We start from the raw sequence: 24,785 nt of genomic DNA on the forward strand, positions 1-24,785 counted from the left end.
ATCCTTTAGAAAATGTTTTCACTTACTTTCTCTATTTGGATGACAAGAATGATAATGCTGCCCAGGTCTGCAGGCCTTATCTGACAGCTGTATTAAAACTTCTTCAGAAAAAAGGTTGGAAACATTTATCTGCGATCAAGGTTAAAAAGGCAAAAAAGCTTGTTGCATTGCTCTCTACTTGTTGAAAACATTTGTCTTCAATAAATAACCAAGTCTAGTGGTATCTGAAATAATTTAAATGTCACAAAACTACCGAGCGAGCTGACAGATTGTAGTTCTGTTTGAGAGCAGAAAAGCAGGTCCCAGTGACAGCACAAGCTGTGTGTCACCATAAAAATCTATCCTGAGGAAAGAATACTTGAAATGTTTAGCAAAAAACAGTTTGGAATGAGCCAGCATTCATAAATCCTGCCCAGAGCTCAGAAAATTAGCAAATTCTCCAGAAGAGCAAATCACAAAAGAATGGGAAAACAGAGAAAGAAAGCAGAAAGAAAAAAAGGAGGAAAAGACAAACAGAGAATGGATATATAAATAAAACCTAAGAAGAAAACAAAGCTGTACTGATGCTCTGGAGAAAATTGAGATGACAAAAAGAAAAAGAAAAGTGGCAGAGTGATCAGGAGAACAAGGAGATTTAAGAAAAGAGAATGTAAATGTTCATTCTGGCATGTGTTGTGTATGATACACACATTAGAGTTAATTTAAAGAGAAGCTGACTGAGGTCTGATCATTAACATTTATCCTCAATTAAGCAGCCAGCTCTCCAGAGCAAGACAGCTGTATAAATGATTTACACAGAGAGAAGCCATAGTGCCACAGAGCAGAGCCGTCTCCTCTAGATTTAAGAGCAAAGAGGTATCAGATTTAACTTGATGCAAAACAGCATATCCACAGCGTATTTACGAGCGCCGACTCTTGCAAGCGTATACACACACTCAAACCATTTGGATGGAATGGGTGTACTGCTGTAGATAATACTGTTTATCTTTATGTAAATTTCAGCTGCTGTCGCTTATGGCAGATGACACCAGAATGGCAAACTGCTGAGTATGTTTTTTTTTTTTTTTTTTTTTTAGACTATTGTGCAAAACTTGGGATCTGTAAGATTTTGTAATTTTTTTTTATAATTTAGTTTAATCCTTTTTTTCAGTATAGATATAACAAGCTGATCAAAAGTGACAGTAAAGACATTTATGATGTCACAAAAAATTCAGCTTCAAAAAATATATCATGGTTTCCACAAAAATATTAAGCAGCACAATTGTTTTCAACACTTATAATAATAAGAAATTATATTTGAGTACCAAATCAGCATATTACAACAATTTCTGAAAGATCATGTGATACTGGAGTAATGCCCTCACAGAAATAAAATCAATTGAAAAAATCTATTAAAATATAAAACAGTAATAATAATACATTAATAACATTTAACAGTACTACTGTTTTTTAACCAAATAAATGCAGCCTTGGTGAGCATAAGAAACTTTTTGAATCAGTGTACTGAATGTCACATTGGTAAAGAGAATAGAATTTAGCTGAATTTCAATGAAATCACTGACACATTCATTTTATTACTCAATTTGTCCAGTAGAGGGAGCAAGACCTCATAATGGCCATGCCAGGTAACAAGATGTGGACATTACTCTGGTTACAAATATCAACAGTTCTATTCTGAGAGGAATTTCAACTTCTGCCACTACGCAGATGGAAAAGTGTAGCGTTTGCAGATGATTTATTCTTTAAATTAATTTCATGCTGAGGATCATTTTAAAAAATCTAAAGTCCATTTAAGCACATTATTTTTCTGAGTGAGTATTTCTCAATCTGTGAGAAACAGTGATCACTATGTAAGTGAGGCATGAGCTACTGCAGTGAGAGAGATCCAGATTTAGACATTTCCTGAGCAGACAGAGACACTCTGCAATGTTTCAGTTAAATTGAGTCTGTAATATAACATTTCTAGCTAGTCACATTGGTGAAGATTGCAAACACTATTTCATCATATAGCAATTCACTTACTTACAAGCGATTAACGAGGAGCAGAACGGGGTACTTGGGAGAAGGCAGAATGAGAGAGAATGTTTCTATGCAACTTTGTTTGCCTGCCATGTTTCTCTAATTCAAGCTAATGAGGCAGTTGGGCTGAATCTAGTGAGACAAACAGCCTGTGGCCACCTCCTCTACACACTGACGCAGTTACAAAGTGCGTCTGTGAATGTGTGAACGTGCAATTATACTCATCGCTCGTGATCCAGACAACGACTGAATGGTGTTTGGTGTGTGTAATGTGTTTTGCGGTCTGAAGACATGCACGATTTCTTAATATAACACTAATACTGCCATGGACATCATGAAAGGATATAGTCACTGGTGCAAACTGCCCTCCGTACATGTGTACAGAAAGGCAAACATGAAGACATGATGTAAATGTACAGTTCAGGTAATGTACACTGCAAAAATATCCCTAGATAAACAGCCATTAAAGCACAAGTCCGATCATTCATGCATCACCTTATAGAAATGTAATCTCCCAGAAATACAAACGCATGTCTATACCCCGGAAAAGAGCAGAAGAAAAGACAGAGGGGAGGAGAAAATCTGAACCTTCACTCCAAAAATAAAACAGATATTTAGTTTGGCACAGACTGTGTTTCGGCTTCTGATGGTAATGACATTATAAGAGGGCTACTGGACAAACCCTCATAAATAAGAACTGTGGTTTCCAGACAGATAGAATGCTGGGAAGGGCACGTTACAAACACATCCTGTCTAGAGTTGAACACAGCACTGTGACAAACGCATCCCCAAACACCTCACACAAATCACAAAAAACAAACTTTTCAAAACCACTTTCCAAACGATCATTCTGTGAGAATCAAACAGGATTTTGTTATCAAGTGCTTCTTTTTCCTGACGTTTGGTAGAGGATGAGCACCTCCCTCTGGGAAAATCACATTCATTATCCTGTGTTTTACTGGGCTAAAAATATCTACCTGCGGCTGAACTTTGCTTGGATGTTTTTCTTTACATGATTTATAGCTCCCTACACTGAAGAAGATCCTTTTAAAAATGTGTATGCACTGTGCCCTCAGGTGTTTGACATCAGTGCTCTTTTAATCTAGAGTAGGCCTATGCCTTCTATGATACTAGTTACTAAATTATAAAAGGAGGTGATATGCCTTTGAATTATTTTATTCTCATACGTTAATGCAAGAGACCAGTTTTGCAAATTGAGTTATTTGTGAACACCGTTTTAATGTATTGACTAGGGGTGGTACAATATACCAGTATTGATGATAAAAATAAAATACTGCTATCATGTTAATACTACGCATGATAATATGGTAAATAATCCTGTGCCATTATCAACACTTCAACACAGTGGGAATTCTGCACCTTAACCCTTGTATTATGTTCTGGGTCAATTCGACCCGTGTGATATTATTCTTGATATTTTGTGACTTTTTCCTCATTTAGGGCCATGAACATGCATGCAAAATGAGGATACACTAATGTGTTTTGAAGTGCAAACACAAAATTAATAATGTTATGTTCACAAGTCATTTTTTAGTTGTTTCAACTGTACAGACCCAAATTAAATATATTCCTTGGGTATATTTTATGTTGGTGTTTTACTACCCTGTAAAGGGAGGGAAAATTAGCTTTTCCTCATTATTTTCAGTACTGAAAAAGACTTTCTCAGACTCAGATGGTAAAAGTGAGCTATCATTTTTATTTCAATGTATATGAAATACTATTTAACTGATCTTTTTCCTTCAGAAATGCCATGAACATGTCTAAACAAGTTGTGTTCCAAATTTGAAGTTGATATAAAAAAATAGAGGTTCCTATGCAATTTTGTTTAGGCGGGCCATTCATTTTTATTCTGTTGATGCTATTTTTCTGACACAAATGTACAAATTTATCTCTCAATATTACTTCTTTCACAAAATAACCACCATAAAATTCCAAATATGGAATCTTGAGATTCAGACCTTTCCAACAATATGCATTTTGTCAAGCTTATAAAAAGTTTTGATTCTAAAAGACCGTAAAATATTTTGTAAAATGACACCCCCACTAAGGGGGAGGAACCAGCTAAAAGATTTTAAAGTACCATTTCCATGGTAATGCAATGTCCAATTTTAAAATGGTCTTCACTGGATGAATTTTGAGGTTTTAAGCGTTCAAATGATATGCAATTTATGATGATTTCTAAAACTTTTGATAGGGAAAAAGAAAATGAAAATATTTTTTGTCACTAAGGTCAGAACTCCTATTATGACGCATATGTTTTGAGGTATGTTTTGAGGACATATGTTTGTCATAAATTAATCTATTACTGTTCCTACATATATTGTAACAAAAAACAGTGGTAAAATATCTATTTAGCAGTCTTAGTCTTTCCAATGATATACTGTATAGTTTGTTAAAAGTTAAAATTGGTCCGTACATACCTGATTCCTTCTTGTTTTTAATAATGTGATATTTAGGGAATTGCACAATGCAATTAGGGTCAATTTGACCCTCTCCGTCAAAATTGTATCCAGAAATAGAACATAATACAAGGGTTAATGCTGGTTGCAAACTACCATAAAACATTAAGACAACGACGTGGTGTAGGTTGTACTGCTGCACAAAAATCATGTCAGAGGAGATGCCAGACAAAAGTGAGACACTCTGCCTGCACTTGAAAAAATTAGCTAACCAGAGTGAACATTAGACACTAAATACTAAGAACATTAGTATTTGACTTGCCATGTCCCTGAAAAATTTTCAGCCTAAAGCCAACTCAAAGCCAGCCCAAACAGAATAAAAACTAGCCTATTTTTCCCCCGGTCCAATCACAGTTGACAGGTGTGGGAGTTCCAAATGTGCCATCTTTTCTTCAGTTGCTAGTTCTTCTTTAGGTTGCCAGGTATTCATTCCAAGTGTCAATGCACATTAGTTTTCTTGGTCTACAGATAAACTTTTTAATGGCTGCAGTACATTATAAAATTAGGCAAAAAATAAAAAATAAAATAAAAATAAATGCAGTTGTATCATGAAAGTAGTCCAAAAAACTTCGGGGAAACCACAACCCTGGCAACACTGTCTGCAGGAAGTGTGATTTTGTATGCTCATGTTATGGTTACAAAATCTCTTTCCGTCTCCCAATTCATTTTTAGTTTCCAGAAAACAAAAAATATGTTTAAAAAAAAAAGTGAATATTACTGACAGCATAATTTTTCTATAGATAGCAAGATAATAATTAATAATATATTTTATATATTTTGTGATAACATCATTATAGTGAATTCTTTTGGCCATAGTAATTGTGTTCTGAAAATCAGGCTCCATGACAGCCCTAGTGTTGACACATGTTGTTGGTGAGTGCATATGTGTTTTTTACCTTTAAGTATTTGACTAGTTTTTGGATCTGCCAGTATTCAGAGGGCAGGTCGGTGGGGATCTCGGCACGTCTTTCAGGCTGTTCCTCATCTTCTTCATCCTCTGATGAACTCTCACTGAAGTCGCCAGCTCCTCCTGGGCTTTTACTGTGCATACACACACATATGCACCTATTAGACATATTAATATTCAAGCTGGCCCACAATTTTATGTCTTTCAGACACACACTGGGAGAAGTACTCTCCCACAGAATTTTCTCAGGGTAGAAATGAGAACTATCCATACATAACAGGACATTATAGAAAAAGCCCTTTCTATAATAAATAGAGCTTAATACATCAAATCTAAGGAGAGTTGGAGCAGGTGCAAGCCAAACCACACAGCACATTCTCTCAAAGCTCTGGTAAAATCTCTCTGAATTTAATGTGGAATGAATTATTGCTCTCTGAAAGGCCTTCATGCTCAAACCCTTGGACACAACGGTCATCAAACTCAGGGGTGTATTTGAAGTGTCATCTTAAGCCATGGCATCAAATTAAACGGCAGGGGATGGAGAGAACAGAGACAGAGCAATAGAGAGAGAGAGGAAGACTGGAGTGGTCATCAGTGCGTTTCTGAACTCTTTCATCACAAGCTTATACACGCACGCACAAATGCAGATGGCCGTTAAAGTGGATCAGGCTACTGAAATGAATGTATCATCAAACGAGTCATGAAACCCGGTACACACGGAGAAGAGGCCAGAGGGACTCAGATATGTTTTCCAGGGGATAACAGTATTGCCGGACAGCAGCGGACTCGTCTCTTTGTAATTCCTGCCATGAAAAACAATGAAATTGGTGGTAGTCACTTACTAAAGGTAAAATATGCATACCGCAATTTGAATGATTGTAAGTGTGATGGCTTACTGTGTTATGCATTACATTACTGATGAATCTGCGTACAATGAACACACAAACAAACTTTAGAAAGCTACATTTAAAACACTTCTATTAGCAGTAGGACTTGGGAAAGAGAGACTGCGGCTACACCCGGAGCTCCTTACAGGCAGGACTGTGTACTCTGGCAGTCGATGTTATGGGGACAGCTGGAGTTTTCACTCAACATTGCCAAACAGACAGAGAGGAGTCAGGAGAAGGAACAGGGTTATCAGCGGCTCAGGCACAGGCCGGTTATTACAGACCGCTACTCCCAGTAGCACCAGAGGACCGTTCTATATGCACACCAACCTGAACGGCTGCTTCATCCGTGTCTTATTAAAGGCTATAAAATGAATACTTATCCACAGCTGAAATAATTTGCCCTGAAAGTGAGTCTTTATTTCCAATTCAGTGATTGGATAAGTTTTTTATGTTTGGCCGGGAGAATAAAGGGTTATTCAATTATGCGTGTTCCTGGGAGAGGGTTTTTGAGATCCTGTTTCAATGGTTAGGTTTTTACCTCAGAGAAAATACCATATGTACAGTACAATGAAAAGACTGAGATTATGGTGGCATACATTTTTTGAGAAGACTGGCAGCCTGGCAAAGACGATCCAGAAAAATTAGCCTTTTTTTTGTTCTCGGATGCGGGTGACTTTGTGCCATTTTCCAAGATCTTCTTGCTTTCTCTGCTCCTTCTGGACCTTTCCTCTGCCTCGCTGGAAAAAATAACAACAACCAGATATTGAACATGTTTTTACATTTTAAAAAGTCACCATGAAATCAAAACCATTTTTTTTTATTATTATCATTGAATATTGCTAAGTGTTACAGTAATTATTACTGATTTATCTGTGCACACCATTTGTTTTTTAAACTTGTCATAATTGTTGAACTTGTCACTCACATTTAATGACTGTAGCAATTAGCAAATAAATACAAACCAATCAATTTCAGATGGGAAACAATCAAGTGCCGGCCTACATTTGTCTCTTGTTTCTACAAGTCATTTTACTTGGATAGGAAAAAGTCATAATTGCCCTCAATGATTTAAATTGTTTTTGGGTTACAAAATAGGTCAGGTAACTTTTCAGATTTTAAATTCACCTGTTACGATGTTACATAATGTCTTGTATGATTTGAATGTCTAGTCTGTTATTTTATTTGTACCACACAAGTATCACCTATGACTATGTGGATTTTCCATATACAGTGTATTAAAAAGCCACTTAAATTTTCAGTTTAACTGGTGCCTTTGTTGCATTTCCCTTTCATTTTTAAAAATTGTTTAATTGATTTCCCACCCATTAGGTAATATGTTTGTTTCAGCCTTCTGTGGCTCTCTAGAGTGTGTCTAGTTCTGTGACACCTTACAGAGAAAGCTTACATCATTTAAATGCAAGTTTGGTTCTGGCAGAACAGCGTAAAAATTTTCACATCTGGGAAATTCTTATTTCTCCAAAACAAAGGATTATTGTTTTGGAAATCCTAGATGACTGGTCAGAGAAGGTTTACCAGTAACAAGTGTTGAAATAGCCAAAGGGCTGATTTGTCTGCTAGATCAATCCAAGGAGGAAAACACATGCCTGAGTGATCAACTCTGGCTTTATCAGCTGACTGCCACTATGGATAGCTATGCCATGACTTCACCACCTGACACTCACAAGAGAACAGCCACTTATGTATCAGACATATAACCAAGTCTGGCTGACTTTTAAACTGTGTATCTATAGAGTATGTAAACAAACAGTATGTAGAATGCATTCAGCACTCCAGCAAGCATCAGTGTCGTGGCCTCTGATGTTCAAGCTGTGATGGTTTTTTGGGAGTCCACTGGGATTTGGAATTATCACTTACTCATAAGACGACGCGAGGCCGAGGTTCTTCCATTTCAAAGATGGTTCTAATTTCTTCTTCCTACCGCCCGGCTTGTTCCGCGCAAGCTGTTGTCTCACCTTCTCAGGCACATTCTTTTCCTCATGGTCGTAAGACTTCAGGGTTTGGCCTGTTTCCCCAACATCAACTGTTTCCACATGTAAGATCTTTTTAGCGGATGGCACATCTTGAATGGCAAAGTCCTGCAGAAAAGAGTGAATAAAACAGAAACAAGATAGTTAGGAAAAGGACATGTCTCAATTTGTATCAAACACACAGACTTGGGTAGTTAAAAGAGTTCTTCCTTTCAAGTATTCTTCATTTAACAAAGTTCTTCATGAATGCACACTTATTTTCCATTTTACATCTGACATATTGTCTCTTTATTGGGGAGGCACATCACACACTCATCACAACGCAGACTTTTCATTCTAAAAAAGAGACGTATAAAAACTTAATCCCAGTTATGAATTTGTATCCCTGAACATTTATATAATACAGACTTTCTCCACAGTCCACTGCCAGAAAACAATCCTGCCTTTGAGTTATGAGAATAATATTTATATATATATATATATATATATATATATATATATATATATATATATATATATATATATATATATATATATATATATATATATATAGAAACATATTTCCAATTTCTTCTGTTAATTGCCTAGACAATATGAGAGTTTTATTGTTTCTGTACATTCCTGAACTGCAGCTGGAAATTTGGCACACAGTCAGTGAAGTCCTTTGTGGCAAAGTAACGCAACAATGACTTTTTGAAATTATAAGAGACTCTTTCTTTCTCTTTCTCCTACTTCTTCATTAACTTTGTGAGAAGCTAAACAGACGACTGGTTAAGAGGCAGGAAAGATTTTAGCCACAGGCACCTGCCATCAGCCCTTCACTGGTTCCATCATTTAGAGAGATGTAGCAAGAAAACGTAACAGAAAGTGCAAGAAGAAGAGAGAATAGAATGAGAGCGGAAGAGTTCAGAAAGAGTACACAAGGGAAAAAGCTTTTAATATGGCACAAAGGACTCTGTGTAGATCCAGCTGGGCTAAGCACACTTTGTGCCTTTCATGAGCTTGTCTGGCCTAAAGAAGGCCAAAGTTAAGAACAGCCAAAACTATATCCATTTCCTTATACCACTCCACCCACCTTTAATATTATAATTGAAGTAATAAACCTGCAAAAACCCTGTCCAAGACCAAGTAGGGAGAGTGAACTCTCCAGTATGGCATCCCAAACAGAAGCCTGAATATCAAGAGAAAACCTCGAAAAGTGCTCAATAAACTAATACCACATCTAACTATGAATTTGCAAGACAAAAGAAGTCTATTTCAAAACCAATTGAGCGGACTGTTATAGATGGTACTCACAACTGATGATGCAGTACTCTAATATGCATAAACATAAACAATATTTGGGTCAAATTTTTATTAAAAATTAGTATATTTTATACTCAATATACATTAAATGTATGATATTTAATATTTATATTCACTACAGTTCTATAGTTTGGGGTCTTTAAGATTTTAAATGTTTTTAGAAGTCTCTTAGGCTGCATTTATGTGATCAAAATTACAGTAAAACAGTAATTTTGTGAAATATTAATACAATTCAAAACAACTTTTCTATTTTATTACATTTCAAATTGTAATTTATCCAGAGATGGAAATGCTAAATTTTCAGCAGTCATTATTCCAGTCTTCAGTGTCACATGATCCTTCAGAAATCGTTCTAATATGCTGAAGTGCTCAAGAAACATTTCTTCTTATCATCAATGTTGAAAATGATTGTGAATGTTAATATTTTGTGGAAACACTGACAATTGAAATCTTACTAACTGACCCTAAACTTTAGAATAGTAGTGTATTCATATTAACATTCGTCACAATCTAATAAAATAAAGGTATTTCTATGTATTTCTTTCACTTTGTTTGTCATCTTGGATGTGTTTTTCATTGCATTGTTATTGCTTTTCAAAGGACGCACAGAATTCTGCATTAGAATTTTCTGGTTTCTAGGTTTCTTTCAAGGCAGCATAAGTCAGCTTTTGAAACAACCTTCGCATTGAGAGTGTGTCTATGATGCACTGAAATACTACCTTCTTCAGAGGAAGCTTACTAGGTTTTGGAACAGAGCGACAGTCTTCCTGTCAAAGTCTGACAAAGCAGTAGAGTACGATATCTTTTCCCTGATGAATGTCACCTTTTGCTCAGCCCTGGCTGTGCATGTTAGATTAAAAGTGTCTGATCTGATAAAAGTATAAAAACGCATCGGTTCCTCATGCAGCTGATATGTTAGGAGATACAGCTTGTTGTATTTGGCTGAGAGCTGGTGTGTGTGTGCTGAGGGTTTCTGGGCTGAATAATCACGGTCTGGTGCTTGACTGATGGCTGAAGGACCAGAGCGTGTCTGAGACTTATTACAGCAAACTCAGGCTGCAATCCAGAGCCTATTCTCTGCTGAACTTTTCACGTTACAGGAGTCCCATAGTGCAACTAAAAGCATTATCTACATTCAGATCAACATGCGCCCTAACGTAACCGGTTCGTTTCAGGTGGATAAACGTGTATTTGTAGAAGGTGATGAAAGTCTTGACCAAAAAGGAGAACTCTCATATGTAGCCTTGTAGAAATGTGTTTGGAAGACCTTAGAAAGACATGGAAAGAAAGACATAGAAAAGCAAACTCATGAAATCTAGAAAACAAGGAACCAATGCAAAATATGGAGAACAAAGAGGGGTTTGATTTGTGTCTAAGCAGACTACTTTTATGGCTCTCTCTTTACGGCCTCTGTCCATCACCCGTCAGCTGCTAGTGCTCATGGTTGAGCTCCCGCCCGCTGGCATAATAAAACATGAAAGTCTGGTGGGCATTTTTACGCACACAAACGCTCACACGCCGAACCGCCTCCCTGGCATCATCGCTTCAAAGAATAATAAAGTCTTTCTCCTCACTGCCACCAATAATCGAACTCAACCTGCTAGCACATATTCAGCATGGTTCTAAAACCAAACACTTAAACCGCAATGAGAATATTCACCTCATTCTTTTTCTTTTCAGCAATACATATTGTTGCAAAACAGCTTTGCAGAAAATAGTGCCTTAATACCCCCAGTGAGCAAGCCAAAGGCAACATGCCAAGGAAAAATCATTCTAGAATATCACACCAGAAGTTTACCATCTGTTCAGTAGTTCTCGATAAGAACGGTAATATAAAAAAAAAATATTGGCAACAATATTCAGACAACTTTCAGCAATAGCAAGTATGACTGTGACTGTTATGTACCAAATAAACAGCCTGATGTGATTTACACAAGTAGGACATGTTCCTTTATCAACATCCTTTGTTGTTCCTGAAACAACATTTCTATTATTCAATCATTGCCTTATGATTTTAGAGCGTTAGGGCTTTGATTGGTTGCTGAGGAGGTTGTTGATCCAGAGACATAGTGTCAAATCAGCAAGTACAGCATATAGCTCTACTTCAGCTTTTTCTCATAGAGCTTTAGAATGATAGCACACTTAGACTGAACATTCATCAGACCCAAGAGTTATGGAAGGTGAGCAGAGCTACTGAGCACAGACTCATGGGAACTGTTCCTCAAGCGAGGAAGATGAAGCCTGTCCTGGACCTGACAGAGTTTAACTTGGACATCTCTGCTGAGAGTAAAGGTAAAATTCTGCAGCAGGCTTAGTTTGTGTCTGAAAACTGGCTCTGAATGCAGAACGAATAGATGAAAGGAACATTTTATACTTTTTGTCCTCAAGGTAACTGACGGGAGCACCAGACAGAGGTTTTTTACACCGGCAGAGTAGCGCTAGACAATAACCATTACTATATGGTAGAGCAGTAATCTTTCTGTCTGCCTTCACTATCCATCTGCAAACTATATCGGCGAGAGATAACATCACCATCATTTAGCAACGAACATAAAGAGAAATCTGTCTCAATGATGGAGTTTCCGTTTATATTGCTCAAGGACAGAATTATGTTGGTTATAAAACCGCCAACGGTCGGCATAAAACATTAGTGTGGATCAGAAGACTTTGTTTTAAGAAAAGAAAAGTACAAGTTGCAGGAAATCTTTTGTCTGCATCAACAAAAAGGCATTTACTGAGCTGTGCTACCGATGAAGCTGAAGACAAATCTGGACAACATTGAGTTAGCCTCCCCCCCCCAAAAAAAAACATACGCACACACATGAAAAGAAAAGAAAATGGTAATTTCTTAAAGATTTTGTATATTTAAAAATTATTTTTGATATAATTCTTGTCTGTAAAATCTCGTGTAGAAAGGACTAAATATTTGGTGCTATAAAACAAAACATTTTTCCAACAAGTTCATTATGTCAGTGATGAGAAATAGGATATCATATCTCAAACAATAAACACATTTTCACCACATCTTGAGGCCATTATCGGAGACCCAATTTGTTAATTTATCTTTTACTTAATTCAGAGGGGTCTGACTAACTGGGCTGTTCTCACATTCTTTCACACTGTGGTGATGTGAAAAATAGCACAGTGACAGAGGAGAGAACTCCCTCACTCTCCAGCTCAGTATCTTAATCTGTCTCTCTCTTGGTTATTGTGACAAGCAGACACTCTGTGCGCAAAGAGGAGTGTAGACATTAGGTTGTCCCCTCTTTCCCCTTGCTCTCTTCTCCTCAGCTGTGATTAATCTTAGGCTGCATACCTCACACCACAGGCTGAGGAGCGAGCAGGAGCACACTGCTGCCAGTTGAAGGACAGCTCAGCTGTTTGTGGCTCTATGTTTGAAGTGTTGGCCTCTTTCTGTGTGCAAATATTTGGAATACATAATGAATAACTGAATCAGTAGCCTACATGTTTAATACGTGTTCTTTTTTCAGCTGTTATTAGTGTTATTATTTAGCATTTTTGCCTTTATTACACAAATTAGTAAAAAAAGACAGGATGAGAGTGGAAATCAGTATCAGGCTTAAGGAGAGGTTGACTGAGGTGCTACAACTCCATACGTCTCAGAGCACTTCCCATACGCCTATGGCAAAATTGCGGATATTAGAAGTAAATATTAAAACATGAAAAGCTGTACATGTACACCACCATTAAAAAAAAATAGGGTTGGTAAGATTTTCTAGTGTTTTTGAACGTCTCTTTTGCTCCCCAAGGCTGTATTTATTTGATCAAAAATACAGTAAAAACAGTAATATCATGAAATATTATCATTTATTTTAATATATTTGGGGAAAATAAGTATATCCAACTTTACCTGCATACATACAGTCAACTCAAGTAAATCGAGATATATAGCAAATATATACTAATAGATACTATGTAGCAAATATGATTTTTATTATTGCAATTTAAGCTATATTATTACTAAGCTCTAATCTATTAAAGCTATATTATTACTAAGATCTAATCTATTAAATGTGACTATAAGGCATCAAAATATTAAGATATTATAAACATGAGCATTATGTAAAGATGCTTTGAAAGATTGTGTTTTGTGAAAAGCGCTATGTGAATAAAACTGACTTGACTTGAAAATGTGATTTATTTCTGCTCTTCCTCGCTCTTTGTGCTCTTTGATGTTACATGCTCTTCAACAAATCCTTTTTAATATGCTGATTTGGTGGTCAAGAATCATTTCCTATGATTATCAATGTTGAAAATGTGCTGAAATGATTCTTTGATGAATAGTAAGTTAATCTGAAACTGAATTCTTTTGTAAAATTATAAATGTCTTTACGGTCACATTTGATCAATTTAATGTATTCTTACCAGATAAAAGAATACAAATCTTACTGACATCAAACCTTTTGAAAGGTAATATACCTTAATAAATCAAAACAAAGCTATTTGGGCACTTGCAGTCTTGCACCAATCCACATCATATAAATGCTAACTGCTAATTTATAAATAACACTTTAACACAACATTCTACTAGGAGCAATATACTATCAATAACATCCACTCCATTTCACTAATAGCAGACTTCTACTTGGCTGCATGTGTCTGTCAAGAGTATGGCATACTCGCATGATGATGTCATCTGTCTCTGATGCCAGAAATTTCAGGCTATCCAGACCACCGCTATTGAGCTCCAAGCTTTTTCAGTACTCACAAAACTCATCAGCCTTTCAAATACTTTTAGGTAGATGAAGAAACCCATCTAGCATCTGAGATGTGCAATTATTGAGCACTAATGTCTTTTTTAACGTTAGGAGATGGATTATATAAGTTTGTCACAATTGTGTTGTCAAATTTTGGATGATAAGTGCATACCCATGAATTATGTCATTCACATGTTAGGATTGCCCAGAGCATGGTTAGGATATTCAAAGCTCTGTGGTGTGCAGCAGACACTATAATGAAACCACTGTCATGTGTTCAGAAATTGCCATCTGGAGCATTTTAAGGCCAAATGCAGTGGAAGAGGATAACTAAAACGATCAGAGAAATGGAAACCCAACAATGCCAATCACTGGTATTAAACCAACAACTGAGGAAATAAGGCATGACTAATATATGCTGAAAGAGATAAAACTGCTGTATTCCTGGAGTGTTAAGCAATACCTGTTCATTAGCAGCCACAGCAAAATGGGGAGACATGTTTTTCAGAAGCGTCATAATGTCTTTGTAGAGTTCACTTTTTCTCATATAGTAGTTTACACCTCCTTCTCCATTGATTCTCTGGAAAATGAAATCATAATGTAAGTTTAAACACAGATTGACAACATTCGCAATGGTGTATTAGTATTTTTGGCTGAAAGAGCAAGAGAAAAGGTTCAACACTCACTAAACACACACATAAAACGTCCATCAGCTTCACACATATGTACAGACATAACTGTACTTTCAACTTTTAATCTCTGAGGTTCAGAGGTGAATTGTTCTGATTAAATATCTAATCTATACAATTAGCATCACTGTCATTTGCAGTAGATTGAAACTGACCTCAAATGTACAATGAACAGGTGAGTGTCAGAAAGCATTGAACAGAACACAGACGAGGACAAGAGACTCCAAAAATTACAGACATTTAAAGAGAGGTGGAGGGGGAGAGAAATTAGATTGAAGAAAGAAACACGAAGATAAAAATAGACAGATATGTACTTGATTAAGTGGCACTCTGAATGAAAAATATTGTGGTGTGTCAAATGTTGCTTTTGATTAATTGCACACATATTTAGTTCAGTGGGGTGGCTCGAAACACTGAACACAGCAAGAGAAGCAGATCTGGAACAGAATCATACAAGTGTCATGTCTAAACTTTTCAGTTTCGCTTACCTCATGTTCTGGAAAAGTGTTTGTATACCATACCTTTCAAACACATTAAGAGCACATTGTGTATGATCAAATTGTCTACCATAATTTGCTCTCTTGACAGCCTGACACGTTTCAGATTCAGAAAACTCATTGCATCATTCAGCATTCCGATGGGATGCATTAATTTCCATCTGCTAGGTGCTCAGGTCCGGCTTGTTGGGATATGCCCTGTTTAGATTATCAACCTCCACTGTAATTGGTTTCATGATAAAAATACAATATATAATCAACTGAGGGAATGTCCACACTTCTGAAACTGATTACTAATGGCATATGAAACGTTATGTAGCTGAATTCCATCATTTTAGACACCAATGTAGAAAAACGTGTTTTGCTTTGACACGAGAGAATTGTGTTTCTATCTAAATCCAATCTAAAACCAACATAACCAAATGACTGCTATTCCTTTCTTGACAGTTTTCTCACCTCATCGAAGAAAACTCCGCTTGTACTGCAAGTGATGAACAGCGTGGGCTCTGTGTCACAGGTCTCAATTATAAGAGAGCAGATCTCTCCATCCATCTGCCTCCACGGTGGAGAACGACAACCATTGGAGAACACGTAATCTGGAGGCAAGATTAATGCTTTAGAGATTTGTACTGTATATTGTGTCAAATGTTAAATTAGTGCACCGTTGTCACCTCTCGACAGTAAATATTTGCAATAAAACTTCAGTTTTGGAAAGTTCATACAGTGCTGGCTCCCACCGGGGCAGATGGACACTATCTCCCAGTAGCCCTGCCAGTGAAGATGACTGATTGTCCTTCAGGACTGAGCTGCTGCAGACATAACCCCAAGATAAATCACCCTCGCCAAACACCCCCCGCTGATACTCCACATGCTCCAAACCACCCTGCGCATCCTCACGGTGGCCCCCCTTTTTATTTGCATAGAAGCTTCCAATTTTTACTCAGCATACAGGGACACATTTTTCAAAAGAAGCCACATCCATCATTCAAAATTTGCAGGCCGCACTCCTCTTTCCAAAAACAGTTGATTGTTATGGCACAGCAAATCTGCCCGTTCTCCTCAGGGAGAAAGGAAGAATTGATGAATCTCTTTGTAAACTGAAATCTGACATATGTAATGGTTTCCATGTTGTGGAGACTTGAATACAGAGACAGACATGTTATATTTAAAGGATATCCAGAATTGCCACTAATGGTGATGGCTTGAAGACTGACTGTGAGGCAGAGAGAAAAGCTTTTTTGACATTTACTGTAAGAGTGTTAATCATAAGCCAATAAGCACTAAAATGATCAGAACTACTAAATTTTGTGAGTTTCTTATAGGAAAAATACCCTGGAAAATGTTTCGATCTTAAAGATGTGGTCACATTAGTGAAAATTCACAGGCAAAAAAGGCCCATTGTATATTGTGAACAGTGCAGCAATGCGAAACAAAACAAAACAAGCAGTTTTATGTTTTTCAACGTGGCAAGTCTGTTAAAAACCTGCTTTGGGAAATCTTTCAACCTCACGGAAAATTCCCAGTTGCACTGATTCCTAGTAAAATTTCTGGATTTTGCCCAGGATAATCTGCTCCAAATAAAGGGCAGAGATTCCTTAATGTGTTGTCACATTTACTGAATTTAGTAGTTCAGTTTAAATCAAGTAATTTCTACAGGAATCTCCACAGTTCAAAATGTTGCTTGAGGGCAAAAGATTTTCTCGAGCACATTTCACATTGGGATCAAGTTGGTCACACAAATTCACCAAACTGACCAATAGAAAGCTGCTTGGAATTGACTTCACAGACCACTACATTAATGACAATGGACAAGGATATTTTTGCCCACAAAATTCTACAGAAATTGAAATTTTCAGAGAAATTTAGGCACATACAGTCTTCTGGTACAGTCAATAAAATTATGATTTTATTTAACTGAATATAGTTCAATCCCACCTCTGGAGGTCTGCTTTGCCTACTTCTTTGAGTACCTCATTATTTTTGCCTAGAACGCTCTTAAAGTCTGTGTAATCATTAACAGAATCCTCTAAAGCCTTGAGAAATACTGTTTGCTGAACTCTGATATCAGTTGGATTTGATTTCATTTATGGTAGGCTGTTTGTTTTACATCAGCATGGATGTCGGCCCCACGCACCTGCATGCGGTTCGACTCTGAAAGCGGGACTGTGAGCATTTCACTGGGGCCAACTGTCACCTCAGTTGTCTCTACAGATCCATCTTTTAAGCTATCTGACACCAACCTCTCTTGATTCAATTTCTCATTGGCCTGCGGGAACTGTGATGGTTCAGTGGTCACATTTAACTCAGCACCACTCTCTCTGTCATAGCTCTGCACATCATCACTAACAGCCACATTAGTGGCGTTCATCTCGTTTTTGTTAGAGTAGGTCTGCTTAATGTGTTTGTAATTGAAACACACATAAAATAGACAAAAGTACAAAAACTGGTGCAAATTGTCTTCAATTGGAAAGAAAAATTACATGAGATAAAAGTCTTGTTTCTGAGATTTTTATTTTTTTATTTTTTAAATAGTGTAAAAAATAAGCTTAATTTAAACTGAAAAAATTATTTTAATTACCAGCTTGGAAAATAATTTTTCTAATTTTAAGCATAAGCTCACTTAATTTGAAAACATTTATACGAAGACTTAATATCTTATGAAATTTTGCTTTTCAAGAATGTTTACTGTAGAAATTGGTACTGGAAAACAAGAAAAAAATACAGTTTACAAGGCATCAGTCAAGCCATTGCAGCCATGTCTGACAGTTACATGTGAGAAGTTGTCTCCAATTTTCCCAATGACTAAATTACTGTACAACTTTAGTCCAATTGAACAACTCTCATTCATGCCGGAAAACTATGATCACGAGAGAGAGAGAGAGAGAGAGAGAGAGAGAGAGAGAGAGAGAGAGTGTGAGTGAGTGAGTGAGTGAGTGAGGGAGAAATGTGTAAGAGAGAAACAAGATTAATCAGATTGAGGGTGAAAATAAGTCTGGAAGTGAGTGAGTGACACAATGAGATAAAGTAAGCAGAAGGGATGGAGAGGGGGGAAAGTGAGGATAATGCAAACCTGATGTGTAGCTCACAGACTTCAGCGCCCGGTTTTCTCCTGTTCCACAGAATCTCTTCAACAGATCTACCTCTGTATTAACAGCTTCTGGGCTTAGCCTGCCCTCTCTGGGCAAAAACACACACACAGAACAAAAATACAGCTCATTAACCAGTAACAGTAATATAGCTATGAATGCATGCACAACTCCGAAATGAAAACATTACTTGTCAAGTGCTGTAGATTAAGAAGTATCTTTTTTTAGTATCTTCATTATAAATATATATTAAAAGATATTAAAGCATGGCTGGATGGTTTGATTAAAGGCAGTGTACAGTATATGCATACAGAAAGATTGTTTACCCAGTGAGCGGTCTGACAGCAATATTTAACAGCTTCTCGTCCAGCTGATGCAGGATATTGAATAGCTTGTCTTCGTGTATTGTGGGAGAGATGGGCCCAAAGATCTTCTTTATTGGCTCCCTGTTAGCTGTTGGCCATTAACACATATTATTCACACCTGCTTGTCATACAAAAACACTTCCACTCTGACCACTCATCTTAGTTTTTTTCCCTTAGACCCATTGCAGATTTCAATCCAAGACTCTTGGAACCAGAGCGATAGGTGTCAGTTTAAAAAACACTGGTACTATTGGGACAAACAAGAACCCACTAAACTTTAGCAAAAGCTTATCGACTACACATTTAAATGTTAGCCAAAAGCTGCATGAAGCATGTCTGGAATTAATCTTCAGATGGAAAATTTGCTTTAAAAATTGTGGTCTAAAAGCCAAAGACCACTAGTGTAAATGCTTTTATTTCACATTTGTATAATGAATACTGACTTTTTTATTACAAGTTATATTATCAATTAAAACTGAACTAAAAAATAACACGAATTTCAGACTTCTTAGTATGTTTATGTAATGACAGCAGCATACAAGCTTCACAAAACTTTACAAGTTTGTGTAAAGCCTGATGATCATGTTTTCCAGTCTGATCTAAGAATGAGCCCAAGAGCATCTTGTGCATCAGTGAAAGAACATCTAACTGACTGATTAATATAGGTGACATGATCAATGTCACAAATGTGATTTGACTAGGTCCTATAAATAGTGCAGAATCTTAAATAGTACTCATTTTATGTTTTTAGTTCCAGGTTTAAAAGAAAATCGGAGATCTGTAAATCAGATCTGAGAATCTGCTCAATGTGGTCTCAGATTTTCGGATTCCACATCTTCCATCATAAATGAATGTAAGCACTGGAATGATAAAGCCTGCAAATGTGTTAATACTTCTAATGGCTACAAGAAATAAGGAATAACAGAATAATAGGTTACATCAGACAAATTAGTACTTAAAGTATCACCTTCCAAACAGGCCCGGATCTCCTTCATGGTTTTGTCTTTGCTTAGTTGCAAAAGGTTAGAGAGATGGTAAAATGAGTGCACTGTGATGTCAGGAGGACTCAGTTGGAGAAGGGGACTTCTGTTATCATCACATTCCAAGGACACAGCTGCTTCGCCTCTGAAAAAGAAATGATCTGAAAACCTGCGCTATAGTCTAAGCAGAAAATTAAATTAGATGTAACCTTTCTTATTTATCTAAAGCCTAGTCAACTGCACATCTAACATAATCTCCAGTTATTGGTATTACCTGGTGTCGTATATATCTGATGTGAAATCAGCGGCTTCTAGAGATGTTTTCCACTGTAAAGGCTCCCTGAATAAAATCCTGGCCTCCTTTGGGTATCTGTCGTCGAAGTCCTCCGTGAAGAGCAGGATTTCAGTCAGTATGTCATTATTCAGAGGGCTGTTCTCGAGTTGATCCGCATCAGAACTCCACTGAATCGCCCTAGAGAATGTCTCTCCCATGACGGACAGCAGAATCTAACATTAAAGCAGGGTTAGTTAACACTATTAATAAAACATGAGAGGGATAAAACTATATCAATGCATGCATTAAAGCGCGAGGACTGATATGTGGTGTTTCACACACATATAACGGACTATTATTATTATTATTAAACTTTAAAGACGCAGTATTTGTGACCCCTCTTAAGATTTTTGATTTGGTTTATTGGTTTATTAAAACGTGACTAAACAAGTATGTACACAGTGTCTAACCGTTTTCCTCTTCGAATTCGCTGTATTGCTATCTTGCTAACTTTTCGGCGTTCCCTTCAGTTACCAAGTAAACAGAAACGAGCTACTAAGAGCCGGCTTCGGTTGCTAAGATACGATATAACAACGGGGAGCAGAGAGGGTCAAAAAACAAGTGTAGACGGCAGCGCGTTCAGCTTTTTCTTTTTGTGTTTGCAGGAGACTCTTTATTGTATAGTATATGAATGATCAACATTCACATTAGGATGATTTTGCTACGCAAACAAAAGTGAGGTCCAAAACGAGCTTACCTGACCGAATTTATGGCTTCTGCATTATGTTTTCTCTCTGGGGTTGCGTGCCCACAGAACCACACTTTTGAGAGGCTCTTTATAAACTTCCGTGCTGTGCTGTATGGTTTGGCAGAAAATTACACACAGGCATTTGGGCTACAGAAAAAACTTCATTTCCCCATTGATCCTGCCCGTACAGCCTCTCAAAATAAGTGAATTCAGCACAACATTATTCACGCTGGGTTTAACTTTGATAGGTCTCACTCATGAGCTTTCAAGTGAACCGAAACCGAACAGGAGCTCCCTATTTTCAGATCATGCAGATGCAAGGCCTAGTGCCAGGTGTATTAGCCTCTCTCACTCACTGCCAAACCACACCGATGACCTGGAGATTAACATTACAGAAATTTCCATGCTTTTTCACTTAAATAGTGCTCTTTAGATTATTCTCTCTTACTGAATTAATGATTTCACTTCTTGCTGCAGATCAAGAGATCATTACTAAGAATTTCTCCAGGCATTTAATATTACATGGAAATTTACAAGCATTTCCACTAGACTTCAACTTACAAAGTAAATTACGGGAGCAGAGACTTTTTTAATTCATTTAATCATGTCTGTCATTCGGTATAAAATATGGGTGTTTCAGAGCTTCCACACACGTCACCAGTAAACAACACTGAATGGGTTTAATTACCATAATACTACTGTATATTTTCTTTGTGTGTAAATTAGGAAATAAGTAGCCAGCGGTATAGGCCTTTGATTTTTTAAATCTGGGAAAATATCTGTTCTTGCTCCTTTTTGCAACAGTCTGGTCATTTACAACCATAGCGATGATGAACAGAAGCAGAAAAGAAATGCAAATGCTCACTTAACTGTAGGTGTGTCAACATTTTGATTTATACCTACAGTCCAGACATGCTTTTATTCTACATGTATTTACAAAAGCCCAGTCTTTCATCCTTGGTTGAATAAATGGGTGCAAATCAGAGTCGTCGATCTTACTGTGTGACATTTTGTCTGGCCCAACCACTTCTTGGAAATCCAACAGCCTAAAGAGAGGAGCCTATAAGAGGTAACGCTGAGACTCTGTGGGCAATAAAAAACAGACCCTCTCCATTGTTAAAGCATTGCGATCCCTCACTCTCATGTCTGCAATCATTCAATGATAAATTGTAAATAGATTCAAGATGATGGCACTGGAATCCCAGCACAGGGGTTTTCAAACTGGAGTCCAGGGACCCCCAAAGGGGCGAAAGCCTTTAAATTTTTTTTATTATTATTATTTTGCTCAAGATTGTACAGAAATGCTGACTGTATGATTATTTTATGCTATTTACGTTATTCGATTGACAAGCAAGAAAGATAAACATTTGAGTTAAATTTTATTCAGGAATCTAACATTAATAGTGGGTAGAAAAAAAAAGGTTCCCAACTTTTCAGCTTATAGTAAATTTGTATTAGTAGTAAACTATTTTACAATTTACTTTAGCTTCAGCACCATGACTATTTAAAAGTCAATTATTACATTTTTTTAACATCATCTTGACATTATAAAATTACACAATTTTTTGCACACAGTATAAATGGATCTTTATGCATAAAAATATATACTTACCTTTATATTTTAGAAGAGGGAAACTACACAAAAAAATTAATAAAATTAAAATAAAAAAACTCTACAGAAGCGGGAAACAACAACAGGTGATTGATCGGAGAGAAAAGAAAATGAATTAAAGGTTTCAAATAGAATGTCAAGAAAGAATGAGAGAAAGACAAACAGAAAAGAGAGAACACAGAAGAAGACTTGTAATCCACTATACACTCTCATTAGCTCTTACTAATTGCTGTTTGTTAAGAAGGCTAAGTACAATGAGCTGGTGCACCAGAGCTTCCTTCAAACATAAACACACAGCCTGTGGTCAGAAGCACCTGTCAGCTCCTCCACCTCTCTCTGCCTTTGACTCAAACTCGGCATAATAAACAAAGGCGGCTTCTGGAACGGTCCGGCAGGGATGCTGATTGAGCTGAAGCGGGAACACACAGCAGAAGATTTACGAGGCGCGGCTCTGTCTTCAAGCACGGAGGCTGTGATTGCATCCGTCCACAGCTCACTCTCCACTCTCAAAACAGTCCATTAACGAGGGGAAATCAGGCTCGGGATGGATTGCACACAAGTTTTGGGGCGATAAAGGGCACCGACCTACAGGAGTTAGGGCCAGTTCAAACACTACATGTTTTTGCACTGCTTTCTAAATCATTTTCTTTGCAGTCGTAGTCTTTAACCACTGTGTCTTGCTGTTTTAAGCATCAGATCTCACACAAGAGTGCAACATTTTTAAAACAGCATGTCAAGTTAAACTTGACCTAAATATCTAAACTTTTAAAAGTAGTAGCAAGTATGATCAGCCGATAAATAACCTTTTTGGCTGTGCTTTAAAATTAAATTATTATAATCTTAATTCAAGGGATAAATGATTTTGCAAATGACAGTAATCCGTGTTAAGTACAGCAAGGTTAACGCTGCCTGGTTTACATGTTTAAAAATGATTAACAGTTGAAAACAGCAGATATTTAGAAAAGTAATCAAATGTAATCAGTTACATTACTTTAATAAAGTAATTGAAATTGTTACATGACTTATTACATTAGAGATAAGGTAACTTGTAATCTGTAACCTATGACATTTCCAAAGTATAGTAACCCTCACAACACTGGACATGGAGTGACACCCTGGCTTCACGCACACACTCTCTGGGGATAGGGGCCAGAGCATGCTTGGATTGGATGTAACAGCACCAGAGGCTCCACAGAGAACCATTTGAAGTCATGTACTATAGGAAGGACTTACCATGATGGGGTCATTTGACCTACAGCATCAGTTCACAACTCATATCTTGTTGCCTCTTGGGATAGTAAAGTGTCCATCGAATAATGCACACTTCAAAATCTCACCAGTAGTAGTAAGTAATCAGGGTACATTTTGTCTATTGTTTTTCACATACTATGCATTAAGACATTCTACTCTTTTGATGTACCATTTTCACAAACTATAGTAGAGAAGTATCCCATCTCGGACACAACTTTTTTTTTAGAATTGTACCACATTTATCTGCACAGAGGTGCAGAGCCAAAACAATGTTCTTCATCAAGACGCATACGGTTTTATTTTTTAACCACTCGAGGGCCAAAAGTTACATACAGTATTGTAGCTTTAACAAAAACGGGTTTATTATTGGAAACAGAGGTTAAACACAAAGTGGCGAAAAATCATTCTACCAGAGGGCCGCTAGCCAACGGTTTGTAATGGTGCCGAATCAAGCATGGTGGGGAGAGGTACCAGCCTGCCTGACCATGAAAAAACGGCTAAAGTGGCCAACTGTTGGAGCGATATGCATTATAAAATAACAGTTCCCCTTGAAATAAACATCTGACTGGAGGACCATTTGACTTCACAAATCGTGTCGCATGACATATGATATTATTTACAGGTCTACAACAGTACACTCTGGATTTTTTTTCTTTAATGAAGTAGCGTACCTAGACCTAAAGCTCCCACAGCGGACAATCCCATTACTGCACAGGGATGGAAGTCAACAGCAGTTCAGCACAGTTAAGTACAGTTCAACAACTCCGTTAAACTCCACAAGCAGCCTGGCTGGAACACGGGTGACTTTGGTCACAGTAATGAACACCTGCAAAACCTGTCAGATACTCGTAAAAAGGAAAATCAGCAGGAGTAGAATGAGTGAGATAGACTAATATGGGGAGGGGGGAACGTTAAAAGCCCACCATGCTACTTCCCAGCTGTGAGTTTGATCTCGTGAGCAGATTTTAGAGCAACG

The 24,785-nt window shown here is 37.2% G+C and overlaps 1 protein-coding gene across 3 annotated transcripts in view; it reads right to left on the reverse strand.

Annotated features, from left to right (window-relative positions):
• Positions 1 to 20,765, reverse strand: part of odad2 (outer dynein arm docking complex subunit 2) — a 49,471-nt gene extending 28,706 nt beyond the window's left edge. For 2 of the 3 annotated variants that reach the window (XM_042735449.1, XM_042735447.1), the window contains exons 1-10: positions 20,632 to 20,765; positions 20,199 to 20,432; positions 19,912 to 20,069; positions 18,906 to 19,032; positions 18,564 to 18,670; positions 15,950 to 16,089; positions 14,771 to 14,887; positions 8,172 to 8,392; positions 6,893 to 7,033; positions 5,396 to 5,540 (exon numbers count right to left, since the gene is read on the reverse strand). In XM_042735449.1, the coding sequence (XP_042591383.1) occupies positions 5,396 to 5,540; positions 6,893 to 7,033; positions 8,172 to 8,392; positions 14,771 to 14,887; positions 15,950 to 16,089; positions 18,564 to 18,670; positions 18,906 to 19,032; positions 19,912 to 20,069; positions 20,199 to 20,416 (1,374 nt within the window). In that variant the 5' untranslated portion in view covers positions 20,417 to 20,432; positions 20,632 to 20,765. Of the gene's footprint in view, positions 1 to 5,395; positions 5,541 to 6,892; positions 7,034 to 8,171; positions 8,393 to 14,770; positions 14,888 to 15,949; positions 16,090 to 18,563; positions 18,671 to 18,905; positions 19,033 to 19,911; positions 20,070 to 20,198; positions 20,436 to 20,631 lie in introns of all 3 variants that reach the window. The other variant, XM_042735448.1, reaches the window with a different exon arrangement.
• Positions 20,766 to 24,785: the final 4,020 nt, after the last annotated feature.

This window comes from Cyprinus carpio, chromosome B12, assembly GCF_018340385.1.
Source record: "Cyprinus carpio isolate SPL01 chromosome B12, ASM1834038v1, whole genome shotgun sequence".
NCBI lineage: Eukaryota > Metazoa > Chordata > Actinopteri > Cypriniformes > Cyprinidae > Cyprinus > Cyprinus carpio.